General features: G+C 45.4%; 5 protein-coding genes across 5 annotated transcripts, besides 1 other annotated feature; 3 read left to right on the forward strand and 2 right to left on the reverse strand.

The window, feature by feature from the left end:
- Window positions 1–417: 417 nt before the first annotated feature.
- TSTA_088080 (polyketide synthase, putative) lies at window positions 418–12,002 on the reverse strand (the record flags this gene model as incomplete). Its single annotated transcript, XM_002478490.1, has 8 exons — window positions 418–1,653; window positions 1,705–2,686; window positions 2,745–3,009; window positions 3,063–9,581; window positions 9,643–10,217; window positions 10,275–10,942; window positions 11,008–11,567; window positions 11,630–12,002. 8 exons carry the CDS (start codon window positions 12,000–12,002, stop codon window positions 418–420), a joined length of 11,178 nt encoding a protein of 3,725 aa, XP_002478535.1.
- Window positions 12,003–13,290: 1,288 nt separating this feature from the next.
- Window positions 13,291–14,761, forward strand: TSTA_088090 (tetracycline-efflux transporter, putative; the record flags this gene model as incomplete). The annotated part of the gene is made up of 4 exons (XM_002478491.1): window positions 13,291–13,459; window positions 13,524–13,820; window positions 13,879–14,263; window positions 14,323–14,761. 4 exons carry the CDS (start codon window positions 13,291–13,293, stop codon window positions 14,759–14,761), a joined length of 1,290 nt encoding a protein of 429 aa, XP_002478536.1.
- A 1,778-nt stretch (window positions 14,762–16,539) lies between these two features.
- Window positions 16,540–16,566: a microsatellite.
- Window positions 16,567–17,179: 613 nt separating this feature from the next.
- TSTA_088100 (oxidoreductase, short chain dehydrogenase/reductase family) lies at window positions 17,180–18,144 on the forward strand (the record flags this gene model as incomplete). The annotated part of the gene is made up of 2 exons (XM_002478492.1): window positions 17,180–17,975; window positions 18,038–18,144. 2 exons carry the CDS (start codon window positions 17,180–17,182, stop codon window positions 18,142–18,144), a joined length of 903 nt encoding a protein of 300 aa, XP_002478537.1.
- Window positions 18,145–18,390: 246 nt separating this feature from the next.
- Window positions 18,391–19,388, reverse strand: TSTA_088110 (uncharacterized protein; the record flags this gene model as incomplete). Its single annotated transcript, XM_002478493.1, has 3 exons — window positions 18,391–18,480; window positions 18,550–19,076; window positions 19,133–19,388. The coding sequence occupies 3 exons, from the start codon at window positions 19,386–19,388 to the stop codon at window positions 18,391–18,393; spliced, it is 873 nt and encodes a 290-aa protein (XP_002478538.1).
- A 949-nt stretch (window positions 19,389–20,337) lies between these two features.
- TSTA_088120 (uncharacterized protein) lies at window positions 20,338–21,081 on the forward strand (the record flags this gene model as incomplete). The annotated part of the gene is made up of 2 exons (XM_002478494.1): window positions 20,338–20,528; window positions 20,595–21,081. 2 exons carry the CDS (start codon window positions 20,338–20,340, stop codon window positions 21,079–21,081), a joined length of 678 nt encoding a protein of 225 aa, XP_002478539.1.
- Window positions 21,082–21,346: the final 265 nt, after the last annotated feature.

A 21,346-nucleotide genomic window follows, 5' to 3' on the forward strand; every position in this document is an offset into this window, starting at 1 on the left:
TTTCTTTTTTTGTTCGGTTATGAATGCAACTCAGGATAATGAATGGTGATGTGAAAGGTTCTAATTTCTAAGGTTGTGAACTTGCTTTCTTAAATTTCTATAAAGTGGTAGTTTTCTAAACAAGGGCGGATATGCCCAGCCAATCCTTCCTCCAGATGTCATGATTTCTTGCTGCCTTTACACGGTGTCATGTGATATATCATACCCTAGTCATTGACCTTCCGGGCTATGTTAAACACACTGAGTGCCCTGCTACAAGGATCGATAAGTTATGCTAGATGAAATATCTTTATACATGACCTTCGTAATGTAACCCTATAAACTCTACTCATTTACCATGAGTTTTCATTTGGTTCATTACCTGTGTATTTTAAAGACTAGCCACATTCTCATCCTCAACTTTACCTAGATAATCACTCAAAATCCAGGCTGCCCAATTATTTGTTCGAGAACAAACTGCCGATCTACTTTCGGCGGCACCAAACCAGCCTCATCCCTCAGCAATTGTAATGTCTTTTCCGCTTTCAATGGAATAGGCGCCCAGTGAGCGTTGTACCACGATTCCAAAACTTCCGCATGCATCACCATCTCTGGATTTCCAGTTTTGTATAGCTCTGCTGCCCATTCTTTTGGTTCAACTACACGCAATTTGTTACCTTGGTATGAAGTTCCCAACACACGAATTAACTCCTTGTTGTAGCGTATATGATTATCGGATACAATGTTATAAATCTCGGCCCGTCTTCCACTATTGTCAGTTGGACGGCGTGAAAGGAAGTCGATACTCTTTATCAGGAACTGTAAATCAATCCAGCTCATTCCACCACCGAGGCCGCTATTGAAATCAGGGATTAGACCCGTCTCAAGCACTGACTCCAAAATACGTCTGTTTATGTCCGCTCGATCCAGGCCTCTCTGGGAGGATGGATTAGTTGCAACCATGCAAGACCGGTAGATACGAACTGGCAATCCTCGCTCAGCAGCTAGGTACAACAGTGACTCGCAGACCCATCTGCACTTGAGGTAGCCCAAACTACTCTCTGGACCGGGTGTCATATTGACCATTTCTTCTTCTCCAGTCAGATATTCATCACTTGTCAGTTTCGTGGTCGCCCAAGTCTGCAAATGGGGCACTCCCCACGTTGACAAATGGTTTAGTGGCTTGACTCGCCCAGATAACTTGCCCCGAGCCAGATCTACGAGACATTTCACGGCACCTACGTTCCCTGCGCGAACATCTTCGTAATTTTTCAGTAGCGAAACTTCCGAGTCGAGATGATAGATTGCATCCGCTTGGCTATCTAGGAAGTTCCATTGAGCAGGGGACAGCCCAAGTAGTGGATCGGACAGGCTTCCGTGGTACGCTACGATCCGCTCGTAATATTCAGCTTTGGTGTTGGGAAGTTCCAAGTTCCACTTAACAAAAGCGTCCAGAACTCCCTGTTTCGGGTCCATCACGTTCTCGTTATTAGGAACTGCGATACAGTGAACAATATTGTTAGTGGTGGTGAGGGTATGATGCACGAAATGCGCTCCGGTCATGCCTGTCGCCCCCGTGACAACCAGGATTAAAGGTGATTTGAATTGATAATCAGTGATCTCCCATTCAGTATGCTCAGGAAGGGATGTTTCTTTCGCCCAATCGATAGTGTTCTGAGAGTCGTCAGTAGATGTTACATTATAACCGCGGGAATAATGGCTTACCTTAGACTTAGAAGTGCCAGCTTGACCCTGGCCATACCGATATCCAGGGTTGCTTAGTATGAGTTCCTCGAATCCAGAGATTGAAGGGTAGGCAAACATATCGGCCAGGTTAAGCGAGACTCCAAAAGCTTCTTTAATTTTCTGCTGAAGCGGTACCATGAGCAGGGAGTGCCCTCCCAATGCAAAAAATTCGTCACTTGCATTCAGTTCACCAGAAATAGCGAGTAGTTCTTTCCATATAGAAGCAATTAGCAATTGAGTTTCGGTGAGCACGTTACCATGAACTGGTTGTGCTGAATTATTGGTCAAAATTGAGGGAACAGGCCACGCGACGATGGTCTTGTAATCGACTTTTCCACTGGCGGTCCGTGGAAGATCCGGAACGAATACATAAGCTGCAGGAAGCATGTGTGGCGGTAGGACGGATTTCAATGAGAGGCGAAGATATCCTATGAACTTTTGCTGTTCTTGTTCAGATACTACGCTACCATCGGCTGTTGTGAGATACGCAGTTAAGACACCGTCGTAATCTCCAATGCGATGATACACAGTTGCTACAAGACCCAGCTTCGGAATATCTTCGTCGTCCTCCGCAGAGTCATATGCATGGACAATGGCATTCTCAATCTCTTCCAACTCTGTGCGCATGCCTCGAATTTTAACTTGGCGATCACTGCCAATCCGTCCCAGGAAGTCGACAGTGCCGTCACGGCTCAAACGTAACATGTCGCCAGTACGATATATCTTACCATAGCCGAGTGTTGTCTCTGTTTCGGGTGCCCACTGATCTTCTGAGAACGCCCTTGCTGTTATTTCAGGCCGATTTAAGTACCTATGGCAAACATTTGGTCCTGCAATGTATAACTCTCCCGGAACACCAATTGGGACTGGTTGCATCTTGCTATCAAGGATGTAGAAACGAGAAGGGAAAATTGGTCCCTGAACGGGCACACTCGGTCTCTGCGAATCCTCGGGAGGAATACTGCGACATCAGGTCAACATAGAAATCCTATTTTGTCAAATTTTCATGCAGAACTTACAGTCTTAAAGAGTTCACAACTGTCGTTTCCGAAGGTGCGTAGCCGTTGTAGAGTTTGGCATGTGGCAGGAGCTTATAAAATTCGCGCACAAACCATGGAGGAATTGTTTCTCCTCCAAGGACGAAGGACTTAATATCAACCCATTGGAGTAGTTTCACCTTGTTCGGTGCACTGAATATCATCTTTGCTTGTGTTGGAGTGAATATGCAACTTGATATACGTTGATCAACGAGCGTGTGAACCATCTTTGCAGGCGAATAACGTGCTAGGGGGTTCCGGGTCAGTTATGCTCAATTAAGAAACCGGGCAGACTCTTACCTTCTCTTGAAGCGACGAATACGCTAGCACCGCGTAGTATCGTACCATACACGGCCACAAGGTGGAGGTCAAAGACCACAGCAGACGACAGAAGGATTCTGCTCTCCGAGTTTACACCAATAAATTTATTGTATCCTTCCATTTGATATCGTAGCTGTCCGTGATTCAAGAACACACCTTTCGGGCGGCCAGTACTTCCGCTTGTGAAGATGCAGCATAGGGGATCCAAGTGAGTGATTGTACGATCCAGTTTCGGTGAGCTCGTGTCCGCATCCACTGCTGTGCGAGTGGCGTGGATCTCAAAAATATGTGAGATGCAGATACCGCAAGCAAGGATCCGCTGACTCTTCGCATCAGCTGTATTTTCCACCATAACTCTCTGAACACCGGTATCTTCGATCATTGACTGAATGCGTTCAACGGGAAAATCGGGGTCAATTGGAACATAGCCACACCCGGCCTTTAAGATGCCATAGATACCGATCAATAATTCACGATTTTGTTCACAGCAGATAGCAATCGCGTCCCCGACCTTGGTGCCACTGCTGATGAGTCGGTTAGCTATCGCATTAGTTTGCAATTCTAGGTCGCGATATGTGAGACACCCTTGCTCATCAGCCAGAGCCAACTTATCAGGGTATCGGCTAACCGCGAGGCGGAACAGCTCCGGAAACAAGCTCTTGTTGAGGTCCTCCAAAGAGGGTTCATTCTCATACCCTGGCTGCAAAATAGACTTAATTTGAGCCAAATCAGAATCAGATGTGATGCGGACATCTTCCAACTTGATCTGACCATCTTTCTCAATGATATCCTCAATAAAGACACGGTACATATCTGCCAGGTCAGATACCCCCAGAACATCATAAAGATCCTCGTCGAACTCCCATGTGCAGAGTAGTTCTCCAGAAGAGAGCTCCTCAACTTCTAACGAGAGATCTGACTGAGTCTTGGCGTTGTAGTGATCGTACTTGATATACTTGAATGAACCGTAGTCGGCTTCTGGAAATGAGCCCTGGATCTGGTAGTTCACCGTAATTTGAAAAACAGGGGTGTGGCTTGTCCGTCGGGGGACTTCTAGTATCTGCACAAGGTAATCGAAAGGCATGGCTCGATGTTCGTAGGCACGTAGACAAGTATTGCGATAATTTTCGAGAATTGTATCGTATGACGCATCCGTCTGGATCTTGCTTCTTATCGGTAGCATATTCACGGCAAAACCAACGACCCTATCGAAGGCTGAGTGACCACGATCGCCATCCGGGATGCCGATGACTATATCTTGTTCACCGTTCAGACGGCTTACTAGTGATGAGAGTGCTGCAGCAATAAACATGAACGGGGTAACTCCCTTTCGCTTGCAGAATTCCTTGATGTTCGACGATAGGGAAGTGCTCAAAGTTCGTGTAAGTGTTCCGACATTGTATTGCTTCATCGTTGGTCGTTTGTCAATTTTTGAAAGCGGGAGTAGACCTACGGCCTCTGGTACACCGTCGAGTGTCTGCTTCCAAAAGTCAATCAATGGTCGGACAAGAGCTTTCTCACTCAAGAATTGCTCTTGCCAGACAGTGTAGTCAATGAACTGATATGGAACAGGTTGCAGTGAAGCTTGGGGATCATGGCCATTCAATAAAGATTTGTAAATTGCCATTGTCTCAGAGAAAATAACTGGTACCGAGGAGCGATCCCAGGCAATATGATGAGAAGCAAGGAAGAAGCGAGCGTGCTCCGAGGAGCGGAGAACCCAGCCCCGGATTACCTCTCCTTTCTCAAGGTTGAAAATGTGACTTTTGGCTCCAGTCGTTAGTTGTTTGACATTTTCATTGAATTTGTGGTCAAGGCAGTCCATTACAATCAGCGGGAACTCAAATTCTTCATTCGGTATTTGCTGCAGGCCGTCAGGCGTGTCAACAATCCTCGAATGGAGAACCTCATGCCTTTGCATGAATACCGTCCACGTCCTAGCTAGTAATTCAGGATCAACTGATCCGTCTATGTGGCAGACTAAGAGCAAGTTGTACACTGTCTTATCCGGTAAGAAATTTTGAAGGAACCAGATTCGTCTCTGGGAGCTCGACAGTGGTCTTATCTTCAAGTCTTTTAGACGCTTTGGCTGTGGGAGCGAAACACTAGCTTGGTTCTTGGAACCTTCATCTCTGAGTTTCTGGTAAACACGAACAACCAGTTTTCTGATACTTTTGCTGCCAAGAATATCGAAGACTGCGACGTCAAGATCCAATTCTTTGAAGAACCAGTATCGAATGGCAACTGCATTCAGTGAGTCAACACCGTATTGTGAAAGCGGCAACTCAGGATCAAAGCTTAGCTGATCCTGGCCCATGATATTCTGCAAGCAAGCCATGAACTCCTTTAACAAGAAATTCTCACCCTCTGGTCTTTGACTTTGTAACAGTTTCTCACGTAGAGAGACTTTGTCACTAGAGCCAGCATCGCTGATTTTGTGGTCCATTAGGGAAGAGAATTCCGGGTATTCTTTCCAGTAAATTTGTGTTTGATCCGGACTTGCTTGTATCTGTCCATCCATCGTCTCGAACATCTGGAATCCGACGGTTATGACAGAGTTGTCCTGGGATGACGACTCTAATATAGCTGCTGTCATGATCTTGTGGAGGGCTTCACCATCTGATGCTTCCAAGCCGCTGACTCGGAACGTTCTCAATAACTCTTCATTATTCGCTAGGACTCCGATTCCTGTGACAGGGCTTAGAGCAATGGTAGTAGCTGGGAGACCAAGCGAGTGTCTATAAGTAGCCATTTCATTCAAAAAGGCATTTCCCGTCGCGTAATTGGACTGTGTGCGGTTGCCAAAGATTGAAGAAATGGATGAAAACATTATGAAAAAGTCCATCTTATCCTCTAGGGTGGCTAAATGCATGTTCCAAGTAGATCGAATCTTCACTTGGACTGCCCGATCCCACTGCTCAGGCGACATGGTCGAAATTGGAGCATCTGCAAGGATCATGGCAAGATTGATGCAACCTCGGATTGGCGAAGCTTTGCGGATTTGGCTCAGGGCATCTTCCACTGCTGCAATGTCCGTTGCATCAATTTTGAGTGCCTTAACTTCCACTCCAAATTGCTGAAGAGCCTGAACGGCCGTTTGCGCCTCTTCGGATTCCGTTCCACTTCGACTCATTGTGATGATATGTCTAACCCCGTGCTCGGCCATCCAGAGAGCAATATGCCGGCCCAAACCTCCTAGACCACCTATTAAAACATAAACGCCGTCACTGTGGAACAGAAACGGACGCGTTGAGCAGACAAGCGCGTCTTCAATTTCGTCCATCTTCTCATGCGTAATAACACTGGTAAAGGGACTATTTTCAATGGCATCACAAAACGCTTTTTGGTGGTCTCGGAGTGTGAACACGGAGATTTTATTGGTCGATCCATTCCACTCGGAGAATATTTTATTGGATAGTTCACGTAGTTGAGAAGTATGGATGAATTTCATTGTATTTGCTCGCCGGTTGTTGAGCATCGAGCCATTCTTGAGGTCAAAAGAGATCGCGAAGTCTGCACTCTTGGCCTGATCGCTTGATACCACTGAAATGTTCGACTTGTCGCAAACAATCCTCAGTGCCTCACCCATGATTCCTGTGATATTGATGTCAACCGAGTCATCAGGGCGTGCCCTAGCAACTCCATGAACAAGTAACACCGCAGTAGTGATAGCAGCATACTGGGCCACAGCATCGGCTGCCGGCACGCTATCTGGAACGATATGCAAATAGTCCGGGGGTACGTCAACAGTATCTTTATGAGCATGTGAGCACCATCCCACGACCTTTGAGCCCAGTGGGAACTGTACATCCCGTGATGAGATGACACTTCCGTAGAAATAATGGCCAAGACCGCATTCTTCCGTGATAGTATAGCCTGTAGTAAACTGAGCAAGGTCCGCATCGTCTATTACAGATAAGCCTATCCGAACCTTTACTGCTCCGTCGGGTGCATGCTCGTCAACACCCTTTTTCTCACTGATTAGCGTAACTTTTTGTCTACCAGTAACCATTAAAGAGTATGACCTTGATTGGAGAGACAAGTTGGTAGAAATCGGGGGAAGCAAGCCAACTGTAGCGTTAAGAACGTCGTCAGGGTAATACCGCACGCAATGAACTACTTTTTCCTTCACAACGAGTTCATGTTCAGCATCATTGTGTATCAATCGATCGAAAATCTCGAATACAGTCTCTGCCAGGAAAAGTTGATCACCGCAATCTTGGAACACAACACTTGCGGCTTTAAGCATTGGCTGTTCCGCCTTCAGCGTCTTAACAAAACTTGCAGCCACACCCTGGAAAGGATCAGACTTGTGCTGTTCTGAGACCCAAAGCAGACTGCCAATTCGTTGCAGTAAAGGCCGTATCCAGGAAAGTAAATCAGCTCCAGACCACTTTGTAAGAAGTGACTTTTCATCACTGTCGAAGACGATGACATCGAATGGATCTATTCCACTGGATGACTGGACATTTCCCTTCCAAGTGGCTAAACATTGGGGATCATCCAGAAGTACGAGTTCACAGTTGGTATGCTCCTGAGATACGACCGGAGCAACGTGAGATGTCGCGAAAATCAAAAGCTTATTAGGCTGGATCACACCATTTGGGGGGGGCTGTGGTCGTGCGATTACCCAATTGTTGCTCCCAAGGCCTGTGACGGGACAGATTTCCATAAAATTGTTCCGGAGATAGATTTCGTCGTCTTCATCCTCCCAGCGAAGACAAACAAATCCATTTTGAAGAACTGGAGGCAATTTTGGTCGCATGGCTTTGACTGGGCCAACAAATAGGTGGAATTTGCGAGAATTCTCTATCTCTTTTAAGTTGCGTACTCGAGGTGAATCGAGAACAGGCACCTGGCTACCAACAACATCCAAAGATCGAAACTGGGGGCGCTCTCCTGGTTTGAACCCTCTTATGCTTGACGTGATAGTAGTTATATCACCGGCTGCGAGATCGACTAAGCAAAAGTCGCACATTGGCCATTTATGAGTCACGAGTTTGATCAAGCTGTCGACGGACATTTGAGAGGAGCGTGGCATGTACGTGATATCTGGTAGCACTGTACGTTTGAAGAATTTCGACTGTAGCGGCGGCTGCTTCATCACCAGTCCTTCCATTTGTAATTGTATTCTGTCGATTGACATGAGGGTTGCATTCTGGTTGGACAGTTTCAGACTTGCATAGCCAACATTGACAGAGCGATTGAGAAGTGATGTCTCGAAAGAACCAGTTTCAAGTTGTCCGTGCCCTAGTGGAAGCTCAATCAGGCCAACACTTTGTACAAAATATGAAGCGGGTAGATCTGAGCTGAGCATCAACATCTCTGGAACATTTAATAATTGAGCCAGAAGAATAGGGTGCACCGGATAGCACTCATATCCCTCAATCTTCTTGCAAAACTTCCCTGAAGCGCCCTGAGCAGAAATATTGAAGTCCTCCACAGGTGGGATTTTTACGGTGTCGAATGACTGAATATACCGGAGAAGCTCTTCATCGTTCACCACTTGAAGCGAGGTACTTTCTTTCTGTGACATGCACGCTGAGAAGGAGAAGGTGCCTGTGCAACACTTTGTCCAAGAAGTATTATCAATCCTTCCAACAGCTGAGCAGAAGATTTCGAATCGCCATTGAAATTTCTCCTCAGTTTGATGAAGATGAAATAGTGTTTCTATGCGACCATCTCCCAGTTCAAGGGCTTTTTTCAAGTTCACGTCTTTTAAGCATACAACTGGGAGTTCAACTTGATTCGCAATTTGGACTTGACGAGCAGCCTCGAGGGCCATAAGGGCGAAAATGGTGATCGAAAGTGTCTTCGGCGTACTGCCCACGCCTTCATTTAGCCAATTTACCTCTGAACTTGTAAGCACGTTTGTCCAACTTGGAGCAAGAGGAATATCCGTAGGAATTCTGGCACCAAGTAGCTCGTGACGAGGGAATTCTCGGTTTCGAACGTTCAGACTAAGTCGGGACTCTCCCCAGTGAACTAAAGAGTGATCCCACTGATATTTGGGTAAATCTGTAAGTACCCTGCCTACCTGATGTTTGAAATGAGTGTTCTCCACGATTTCGAGAGCATTCACTGCTTTCCAATCAATAGGCATGCTAGTTGGAATCATCTCTCCAACACTTTCGAGAAGGGCAACCAAGTCAGGTTTGCCTCTGTAGCATGAGGAGAAGTATAGTATCTCAGATAGTCCCGCACTGGCCATGGTATCGCGAGCTGGACCACTCAAAGCTGGATGAGGTCCAAGCTCTATAACAGCATCTGGATGGAAGTTTTGGACCAGTTCCGAAACTGCTGTCGAAAAATGAACAGTCGAAACCATATTTTGCTTCCAGTATGCTGGGGTCACTTCGGCCTTTGACAACCGGCGTCCAGTAACAGACGAAAACATTTCGCATGTCTGGCTCGATGTCACAGAGCTGCATACCCCTACAGCTCGCATGGCTTTTTCATATGCTGGTGCTAGTGGGAGCATATGATGAGAATGGTACGCTGATGGAACAAAAAATTAGCTAATCTTTCTCCATGCAAAAAGACCGTGGAGTCTACTTACCCATATCGACACGAAGGGCTCGACAGAATGTTCCGTCTTTTGCACATGACTCCACAACCTCCTTGATAGCATCCTCGTCTCCAGATAGAGTGCAGCTACTTGGCGAATTCACAGCGGCGAGGGCAATACGACCGCTGTATTTTTGCAACAAGCTGTGGCATTCATTCTGTCCGAGACCAATAGCGCACATGGCCCCCTTCTTTTGCCCCTCTACTTTGATAGGAGCATTTTCGCCAAGATATAGGCCACGGTAATAAGCGATTATAATAGCATCCTCCAGAGACAGCAAGCCGGCTGCATATGCTGCGCCAATTTCTCCGGAAGAGTGTCCGACAACTGCCTGCGGTGTAATGCCCCAAGATTTCCACATTTCAACTAGACCAATTTGCAGAGCGGAGCAAATTGGTTGGGAGAAGCTTGCTTTGGGTAGACGTGATGTCTCTTTGGGTTTCTGCAATTCTTCTATGATTGACCAGGATGGGCCATCGGGGAGATTAGCCAAAGTTTCGTCACACCTCTCGATGACGGTTCTGAAGAGGGGAGAGCACTTCAATAGCTGTTTTCCCATTTCCGGCCTATTCACCGTAGTTAGCCATGTTCTCAATAATAAGTTTAGGAAACAGAGCTAGTACCATTGTGCGCCTTGACCAGTGAAGATAAAGGCAGTCTTTTCCACTAGCTTGTTACTACGTGTCAGGAGTTTTGATTGCCCTGCTCTCAACTTGTCAATGAGCTCTTCATGAGAAGATGCAACGACATAGCAGGATTGCCGCAAAGTTGAACGACGTGCGAGTAGCGTATGACATAAGTCGCCGAGATTCGGTTTCACCGTTTCAACGTACGTCGCTAAAGAGGCCGCTGTCAGCTGCAATGATGCTGCATTGGCTGCAGATACTTTGAAAAGGTACGGTCTATCTTTAAAAACCGGTGATGTTTTCTCCAGTGACGGATCATATTCCAAGATGGCGTGGCCATTGGTGCCTCCAAATCCGAAAGAATTGACTCCCGCTCGACGCACTCCTGTCGCTGTTGCTGGCCATGCTATTGAGTCCGTAGGTACGAGAATTCGGTCCCAATTGATTTTCGGGTTAGGCTTCTTGAAATGCATCTGTGGAGGGATCTGACCTCTTTCCATTGCCAACACTGTTTTTATTATTCCGGCAAGAGCAGCAGTAGACTCGAGATGGCCAATGTTACTCTTGATAGACCCAACTATGAGCTTTCTTTCGGTATGGGACTTTCCAAAGACGGCATCGATTGCTCCCATCTCAATTGGGTCTCCCACTGCAGTACCGGTACCCTATTCTCAAAGGTTAGTTTCCTCGCCAGTATACTGGGTCCTCCTATATACTGTAAAATACTTACATGAGCTTCCACATATTGGATGCTACCTGGGTCCAACTCTGTGCGGCTGTACAGCGCCTCTAGGTTACGTCTTTGCGCGTCGCCTGATGGCATGGTCATTCCTTGCGTCCTCCCGTCCTGGTTCAGTCTTGTGGCTTTAATGACAGCACGAATTGGATCCCCATCTCTCTGCGCGTCGGAAAGCCGCTTTAGGAGGATGCCGGCTACGCCTTCTCCCCGCGCGTATCCGTCACCGGAGGCGTCGAATGATCGACATCTACCAGAAGGGCTGAGAAATCCCAGTTCTGACATGTGTACAAACATATCAGGACTGATGATTAGATTCGCACCACACACAAGAGCCATCTTCGATTCTCCGGCCTTGAGAGCAGCTATTGCTTGATGAAGCCCAACAAGTGTACCGGAGCAAGCTGTGTCAATAGAGAGACTAGCTCCATGTAGGTCGAAGACATAACTGATGCGATTGGCAAGAATTGCGTTTGATGTGCCAGTCGCCTGGTACTTGGGTGTCTGGTCGATGTCTCTGAGAAGACTTGCATGATAATCATTGACAATTGACGCTGGAAGGACCGAGTCAGTGATACTGTATTCAGCTTTTTCCCTTAGAAAATTAGAGTCTAACCCGTAAAAACAGCAGTGTCACTGCCTTGAAAATCTTCAAGGCGAATACCAGCATTCTCGACGGTCTCATAAGCAATTTCCAATAAGATACGCTGTTGTGGGTCCATCGCCTCGGCCTCAAGAGGAGAGATATTGAAGAAAGCATTGTCGAATCGATCAATTCCTTCCTCAATAAGATAGGCGTGTCGGACGTTTGTCAACCCTTTTCGTGGGCCACCATCAGGTTTGTAAAACCCCTTCGAATTGAATCGTGCTATCTCAGACTGGACGTCTTTGGCACTTATCAGGTTCTCCCAAAGTTTGGAAGGAGAGTCTGCACCCGGGAATCGACAAGAGATCCCAATGATAGCAATGTCATCCAATGATGGTGCCATATTTTCGTGATGGACAATCTTGATGTATGTCTAGGTTTGAAAGATGTTGGTCTCTCTATAATTCGACGAAACGATGAAGGGGAGTCAGAAGATGGGCAACGAACGAGCTTTCGACCTCTGGAGGTTCTCAGGACTTTTGACGTTTAGTTGTCGGGGGTGCTCGTTATATGTATCCGTGGACAATTCAGATGTTCAAGGATAGCTTCAAGATACTTAGGTACTTGCCATCCCGAGGTCGTCTGGAGCCTGTGGGTTCTGAGACATGTACCAGCATTACGTTTCTCCCGGAAATATTTGTAGCTCTACTCCACCTCTTGGAGCATTGCCTCGTATTTCGCTTTTTTTTTTTACCTTCGGTTATGATTGAAATTGGTATTGCAAGAATTCGTCATGGCCTGGTTGATCATCAACTGAACACTTGTTCATATTTGCCATTTATGGAAAATCTCCTGTTTACCGATTGATTGCATTTCTTCTGACTTCCTTCAGTTTCTTTTGGCCCCCAAGGAAAATTTCGTGATACCAACATTTTTGCATATGTTTTGAGATGTAGTTGTTTTAGAGTAAAATAGAGTCAAAGTTTTTCTCCACAGTTCGGGACGGAGAGAAATCTAGCTCCCGCCATGTTTTGTCTTGCTTTTAGCCAATGACAGTCTGTAAAGTTGAGAAATCTTTCAAAAAGTGGATCATATATTTCCTTTCAACCCTACATGATCATTGATCAGCTTAAGTCACATTTCGAAATGGAGACAAAAGGGACGGCGCCGATCTCCGAGGACTTTAAAGTCGCCCAAGTTCGGACGTGGCGCCGAATAATCAATGGCGTGACATTTGAGACTTAGAATATGTCATGACATCAATGGCTGCGGGGATGCATCTTGTCCAGAGCCTGGATTGCATCGGCCGTGTCCTCAGTTGGGGGCCGCTGCATGGCGGCAGCATGGCCCTATAGTACTTGCAGGTATGCCGTGTTACATTTCATTACTGTAATACGGATACAAAATTCTCTGTAAATTTTATTAGGTAAGTCTAGGTCAGGTCAGGACAACGGAGAAGAAATCAGTAGAAAGTTCAGGTTAAGTCACTCTTTCCACCAACATTTAGGTACCTAGGTAGTCAACTGCGTTTGGGCCGCCCCGGAACCGCACACGATTTCAATGTTGGCAATCTGATTCCTGAACGCATATAAAGTAGTGGTTGCAAGAAAAGGCGAGCATAACATCTGGATTATTGCGCGCAGCCTACTTATTCTACATTTGAATTTATTCTTTATCTTTCTGTAAGAGACATGGCTACTAGAAAAGATCCCCGCTGTGTCCCTCGAAATATAGCCATAATCGCCTGTATTGTGGTAGCAGAGCCGCTAGCATCGACATCCCTCATACCATTCGTGTATTTCATGGTGAAAGGATTTGGATATGAAGAGGCCCAAATAGGTTCCCGGGTTGGAATTATAAGTACGAATGACCCCTTCCATTTGATGACATGTCGTTTGACTGATTGCTAAATTTAATATCGCAGCGTCTGCATTCTTCATTGCTCAAATGATAGCATCTCCGCTTTGGTGCCTGGTGTCTGATCGTTTTGGCAGACGTATTATACTTATCTGTGGGTTACTGGGTACATCCTTGAGCATAATTCTGTTTGGATTTTCCCAGTCTCTTGCATGGGCTGTGGCCACTCGTTCACTAGGCGGATTTCTCAACGGCAATCTTCCTATAGCGAGAACCTATATCGGAGAGCTAGCAAAACAGACTGGATATGACCTGAGTAAGGTGTTTAGTGTTTTTGGATTTTCACTTGCTCTAGGATGGGTTGGTAAGTATAAGAGGCTAATAGTTGCAAGAATGCTTGTAATTTGGACTAATGGTCATAGTCGGTCCTGTGATAGGGGGCACTTTTGCCAACCCTGTATCCAATCTAGGGTTTTATGGTCCGGGAAACATCTTTGTATCCTTTCCATGGCTACTACCATGTCTCTTTAGTGGCATCTTTAGCTTGTGTGCATGTGTAGTCACCTATTGTTTCCTCAACGAGACTTTGGAGCGATCACTTTCTGAGGATCCTGGAAACCCAGGATTGACAGACCCTTTGCTGGCGCAAACTTACGACGATTCGGCCACGGAGAGGGTCTACAATGCCATCGGACGGTCAGGCAGCCAGAACAATATGGCTGACACTCAAGATTCTATTGCTGGTGTTGAGTCTGGAAACTTAGTAAAGTCACGTATATCACAGGTCGCTTTCTTAATAAGTACAGCGTAAGTGAGATTTACTCCAGGAATCTTCGAGAGGCCATATTTGCTAATTCACTTCAAAGGTTCTACTTCACCCACCTGATCCTTTTTGATGAATTATTCTCACTATTCGCGGCATCCAGCCTAAGACACGGTACAGGCTTGTCGTTTCGCCCACGACAAATAGCCAAGGCACTCTCTGTTGCAGGGCCATCAATGTGCACCGCATTGTTGATTTTCCCATGGCTGAAGACCAAGATCAGTTTCTTGTCCCTCTATCGTCTTACCGCCATCATTTTTGTTTTTATCTATCCGCTATTCTCTTTGCTTCCTGAACTCGGAAATATCACTGATGGGAGCCAAGGCGAGCCCGGTACTTCATTGTGGACTTGTCTACTGATATTGATGGTGGTGCGTTACGCAGTGTTGGCTATTGGTCTCACAAGCCTACAGGTTGTGGTAGGTTTCCCATGCGGCGGTGTTGCTAATTTGAGATTGCTAACAAAGCTTTTGGCTAGTTGAACCATATCGTATCTCCTCAAGAACTCACAATCTTTAATGGCTTGGCTCAGTCAGTGGGCTCGCTATCCCGGGCAATCGGTCCATCATTAGGGGGAGTAACTTGGTCATGGAGCCTGGCTAATGGACTGCCATCACCTTTTGATTTTCATGCCAGCGTAAGTCAATATGCGTATTCGTATTTCTTCCGATACAATGTTTCTGACGATTGTTAGTTCATACTATTGGCTGTGCTCGGGGCTGGACAAGGCTTAGTTGCAATGCTGGTATCACAAAAAAAAAAAAAGAAAAGAAAAACCGGTGCCAAAAGGTGGCGGTACGAGATGAGTTTTGCTTAGTACCTCAGGTAGAGTCAAGCTGAAGCTTGTAAAAGGGGGTATGGTTATACTAGTATATTTTACCTATGTTGTATGGAACACTGCTACTTATTCAAATGGTTGCAACTTTGGAAGAAGACGGACTATTTGGAAGATAGCTAGCTTATAGCAGCTTAGACACAAGCTCCCGGGGTCAAGAAATAAGCATTTATTTTAAGGTAGAGATTTGTGTGCAAAATCTTCGGTAAGGGAAATTCGGTTCTCCTCTCTTAATAACTCTATATAAAACAACTCAGAAGAGTCTGGTTGGCCGTATTGAGTAACAATAACCATCTTGCAAGTTGTAAATCTCCCTGGTATCCGCGCGGCGACAAATTCGACCGCAACCTTCTCAGTCAGAATCCATGGATTTATGCTTGCCTAAATGTTATTTGAGGGAAATTTCTTGACTTGCTCTAGGCAGCTAATGTCGGTGGCCTAGGAACGACCAGAGCTGTATTTTTGAGGCAAGTTGAAGTCTGGGTCAATTGCTGCCTGAATCGGCATCCTTTCAATAGAAATCCATAGGGTGAAGTCGCTATTCATGCACTGTGCTAGAGGTTGCCATTGTTGTGTAAAGAGAAGGCAGTCAGACACTGGAAAGGGTGAAATCATCAAAATGAACCTTGAAGCTCGGAACATTGTTGTCTACGATTACCTTCGCATCACATCGGAGATACCTCCTCCATGGTCTGACAAAGAAGGTAGCTAGAGAGCCTAAGAATGGAGTAGGAATCAAGTAAAAGGGAAAGAAAAGAGCAAGGCAGGAATCTACATGGACGCAGTGGTTCTATTCAAAAGAAAAAATGATGGATATTGTCTAACCCGAACAAAGAGAAACAGATCCTCCTATATTAGACAATCGGCTATACAGAATTCTATGTTGGAAATAGCGTCTTCGAGCCTCACTATTAGATCGAGAAGGGGCTCGACATTCAAATTGCTGGATAATGAAGTCTATATATGTGCACGAGAAGGTAAACTCTGGCCCAACTCCTTTGTCTACGACGGGTATCTAACCTTGATCAACTTTATACGAGGCTGACACAGGCTAATCATGTATTAGAGACCGGAGGTACTTTGTGGGCCACCTCGTGGTAATTGTTTGCGATTGCTGCCGAAACCCCTCTTCCACCAGAAATACTGGGTCCACCCCGGTAAAAAAAAGTAGACCATAGATACTCCACTAGAATACTAGTTATTACTTATATGCAACGTGAAGTCAGACATAGAACAAAGGCTCGCCTACAACATCGACAGGAGACCGGCGCCAACGACACAAAGGTATCAGAAGATTCCCTAAACGCCAACAAGCGAAAAACAGAGAGGAAGCAAGAAGAGAAGAAGTAAGGGGCATATACGTTACAGGCCAGTCTCGTCGTATGAAACACTATAAGTTCATTCCTAAGATGATAACGTACATAGGAAGAAGAAGAAGAAGAAGGAAAAAAACATACAAATTTCTTGTTGCGTATACTACTTATAGGAACAAAGAAGTGTGCTGTGTCTAGAGTTTCCTTTGTAAGTTAGAATATGCGAAATAGATACTCCAAATAATAACTCCAGGTGGCTAAGTATTGGCCAAGTAGGATCACTCGCTAGATCAGAAGATAACTTCATGAACGACGTTTGTGAAGGGCCTGTCCCGAACCACCCATTGGCCCATACTAGATATAATATCTCGACTTGTATATACGATAGAACCTGGCTATTACGAAAGGACAGCCTCTCCGTATTAATACTGTTCCCACCTTTGGCTACTTTGATATAGCTTTAAATAGCATCCTCATCATTGATGCCATGTTCCAAAGCATAGCATCCAGCTTTCTTTGATTAGTCTCGCTTTCCAAGTCTATTCTATGAGATATATGCCTAAGGCATCCGATATCCGGCACGCCCCACAGCGAGTGGGTCAACTCCGACAGTGGGTCATATATAAAACAGTCGAAACACCCCCTTGGTTTCTTTTTCGTTTCTTTTTATGTACCTTTTCAGTTTTAAATTGAAATTATACTTGAATCAACACACAGTCTTAGTTCTTGATTGAGTTTTTCACACATTCCCAATGGCCGGTAGCATGCCTTTGAAATATATGTCCAAACTCGCCGGATCCCGCGTGCTCATCCTAGGGGGCACATCCGGTATAGGTTTCGCTGTGGCTGAAGCGGCTCTTGAACATGGAGCCACAGTGATTATCTCAAGTTCTCGAGAAAACAAGCTTCAAAACGCCTTATCACGATTGAGGGAAGCATACCCTGATCCTACCTATCACGCTCGAATCAATGGTTACACATGCGACCTGGGAACTCCCGAGAATTTGGATGAGAATATCGCGAAATTACTGGCACAGGTAACTAAGAACTCACCCAGTGAAAGGGCAGATGACCAGCGAGATGATCCAGCCCTCCTTGACCATATTATCTACACAGCGGGAGATGCAATCAAAGTTACACCAGTACCTGACCTCACGGTGGATACTATTCAACGCATGGGTACAGTTCGCTTTATGGGACCACTCTTACTTTCGAAACTAGCTCCTCGCTATATGAAAAAATCTTCAACATCATCTATTACCCTGACCAGCGGCTCACAATCCTTGAAACCTATGCCTAATTGGACAGCGGTAGTGGCGTACTCTACTGGAACTGAGGGTATGATGCGTGGTCTCGCAGTGGATTTGGCGCCAATTCGTGTCAACTGTGTAGCTCCAGGAGCTGTACATACTGAACTGTTTAATGATATTTCCGCGGATCGACTTGACAGTGTTCTCGAGAGTATGGCTAGCGCAACTTTGGTTGGCAAAGTCGGGAAACCGGAGGATGTGGCTGAGGCTTACCTTTATGCTATGAAAGATGGCTTTTGTACGGGATCAATTATTGAATCAAACGGAGGGAGATTGCTTAAGTGAGAGAAAGTCAACTAGATTGCTTTTCCGGTGGTCTTGAAGTTTATACGCTCTTGATTTTATGCAATCTTTGGAGACTTGAAGCAAAGGGCATCAGCGTTTTCAAATCACTGGTACATTCATGAAGACGACTGAAATGCAAATTAAATGTAATGTATGGGAATGATTGATAGTTGATAGTTGATAGCTGAAAATAAAAGAAGGAAATACTTTTATTTGAACATTTCACTCGTTTCCTACCAGTCTCTATAGACAAATTCACCGAAATCTAGTGGACACATCTCTTCATCAACCACGAAACCGAAGAAAAGACACAAAATCGTGCGTCATGGTACCTTCTATCCTTCACCGCACCCCTTTGTAGGCTCATTTTACTGAGTCCGGCTTATCTGCCGATTATTGTAATAAGGCAGTTCTAGCATTTTGCAGGCTTGCTTTAATTGCATGGTTGTGGTATCTCTCTAGAAAAAAAAGTCTCGTATTAACTTTTTTCTTGTCAGGCATGCTAAAGGACGAATCGATGTACTTACGTTCTCTTTTGCAAAAAGATTGAAATGATGTCCTGGAACATCAAACACCGCTTTAATAAATTCAGTATCATGATAAAGCTCCCATCCCAGAAGTCTATGAGCTCTAAACCGGTCAACGGCGACAATAACTCTCTCCTCGCTCTCATTCGAGGTATCAGAAGAGTAATCGGAAGAAGTCATAGATGCATCCGAGTTTTGCACCGGAACCATCTGTGTGCATCTCAAGAGGAAGATGGGTGGAGGCTGAATTCCGTTATCCTCCCACCAGCTTGGGATTGACCATTTGTCAATCATTTGGCCGACACGTTTCATGGATCTGGTCACTAGCATTGACAGTTCTGGGGGGCATGTTTTCTCAAGAAAGGGCCTATTGGGCTGCAATCTTGTATTCGGAGGATTTGGAACCCGGTTAGGATAAGGGCTATCCAGCATAATGATACCAATGATTTCGATACAGTGGCTGTGTTCGTCTGCTGATTCGAGCACTTTGGCGGTCTCCAGGGCAAGGTAACCACCGAGGGACCATCCTGTTGAGCAGTTAGTAAATAGATATCTGGAACATACTAGCCATAGAGAGAAATACCTCCTAGTATGACTTGTCCGCGTGGTACAACTGATCTTACCAGGTTGGCGTAGGTTCGAGCCATTTCTGGGATACCATCTCGCCATGGACGTCCATGTATGAATCGAGGATCATGAATTCCATACACAGTACGATTCAGGTCACCAAGATAATGATACGACATGGTGGTACCACCACCGTCGTGAAACAAGATGAGCGGTACATTGCGTTGGCCAGCTGGACCAAATTGAATGACGCTGGGGTTTGAGTCTAGCATTTCGTCTTGGATGGGTGAGTTGAGAGAGCGATTTTGCAAACTCCTTACGAGACTGTCAAAATAATCAATGATATCTCTAATGAAGAGTATTCCCGGTCTCGGTAGGTCTTACACTGCTGAATCCATTAAATGCATTCCCAGTATATCCTCTCTGGACATATAACAGTGAGCACCGAGCCAATTTAATATTTGAATGTCTATTCTCGCAAAAGAGTTACAGCTAGGATATACCCATGACTATTAAGAGATTACCAAAGAGAAATCAAAGCTTTATTTCCCATTCTGTCTTGTGAGTGTACACACCTGCTGATCAATACATGTTCCGTCAGATACAACCCATTACATACCGTTACCATACATGATTAAGAACAAAGTTTAATTTTCGATCTTCAGGTGGAGTATCCCCCGGAGACTAAAACGTGGGTACTCGAATCTGCATATCATCAACGTCGGTGATTTTTAAGACCTGCATGGTCCATCAGGGATTCCAATTTTTGAGCGGCCTCGAACATTCTGAAGATCAGCGTTGATGCAGGAGCCTACTGCAAATATACATACCTCATCGATGTACGATGTGAGACATCGACTAGCAGACCAATTCCAAAGGCCAGCTATACAGCTTGTAGATACGTGCCACATGTCGACTAGGATTCGAACCCGGGTAAGACACAAGCAAAATAGGTATACCTATTTAGCGTTCAGAGGCACTTTCATGGACAACATCAGACGTCATTGGCTGCACTTAGACACTTAAACAAGAAATCAAAATCCGAAACATAAATTCCAGAGTCTTTGGGATTCTGACAAACTTTTTCAGTTGATTCAGTCATTCACATCTTCTCCGAGAGGATACTCGCTCGCAGTTAATTTAGTACATTCGTGTTTTTGTCTTTTTCCAACATCTACACAATATCATCCAGAGATGCCAAGACGTGCGATTACCATTACCATGGCTTATTTGCAATATCTTCTACTTCTTCTGACTTCGAGAGTCCCATCTGTCTGGGCACAAGTTCTCTTCCATGGCACCTCGGTAATTATATCTCCTTTCAATGGTTCAGACCACCCGAGGGATAGCAGCTTCCACACAGCGAATTTCTACTGCTACGCGACGCCTACGGGCTACTTCAGTTTTGGATGGTAGGTAGAAATTTCGTTACGTACTCAATCCAAACATCTTTGAGTAGTTAACAATAACGGAGCTAGGTGGTTACCCGCTAAACCAGGAACGGATACCAGTCGTTGCTCCCCGGACGCAGGACTTGATAGCATTGACTGGTTTGAGTATACCACATCAGGCGGCTGTGGAGCCACAACCTGCAAAGTCCACGCAGTCAATTATATGCTGAACAACACGAGATCCCCACTCATTGATGTGGACTACTTCGCAGTGAGCCTGGACATTGCCAACGGTGAGCCGCATGGACAATTGGCGTTGAGCTATTTCGACCAACCGGGAGGTGCCTATGCGGTTGGATCTCGGGAGATACTTAGCGGGGGCATTAGTGATCACCGACAGGCCAAGGAGTGCGAATTGGCTTTTAAGACCCTGAGTAAGATATACGCTGAATACGAGGCGCCGCTGACGTTCGATCTGAAGGATCCGTGCAAGAAAGGTCTTCTACATGGTCTGACTGCATCTTTCTCAGACCATATGAAACAAAGTTTCTTGGGATGGAGGAAGACTAGGTAGTTCGAGTAATTAGGGGAAAGGCTGAAGCCATATGATATTTTTCTTCCGTTACTTCGCTGCCATGTGTGAATATGAAAAACGCAGCTCATCTTGAATCAAATCTGCGAATGATTTCCTTGCAGATCAAGTATAGTAAATTGTAAATATGATAGAGTTGTGTCCGAGACCGGGATCAAAGTTAAACCCTAACGTACTTTGAATGCAAAGCTTAGAATATTTGAGCCTCAAAAGTTAAAACTTGTCTCGCTGGATTAATCATGTTTGC

Source organism: Talaromyces stipitatus, genomic scaffold (assembly GCF_000003125.1).
Source record: "Talaromyces stipitatus ATCC 10500 scf_1105507295527 genomic scaffold, whole genome shotgun sequence".
Classification (NCBI taxonomy): domain Eukaryota; kingdom Fungi; phylum Ascomycota; class Eurotiomycetes; order Eurotiales; family Trichocomaceae; genus Talaromyces; species Talaromyces stipitatus.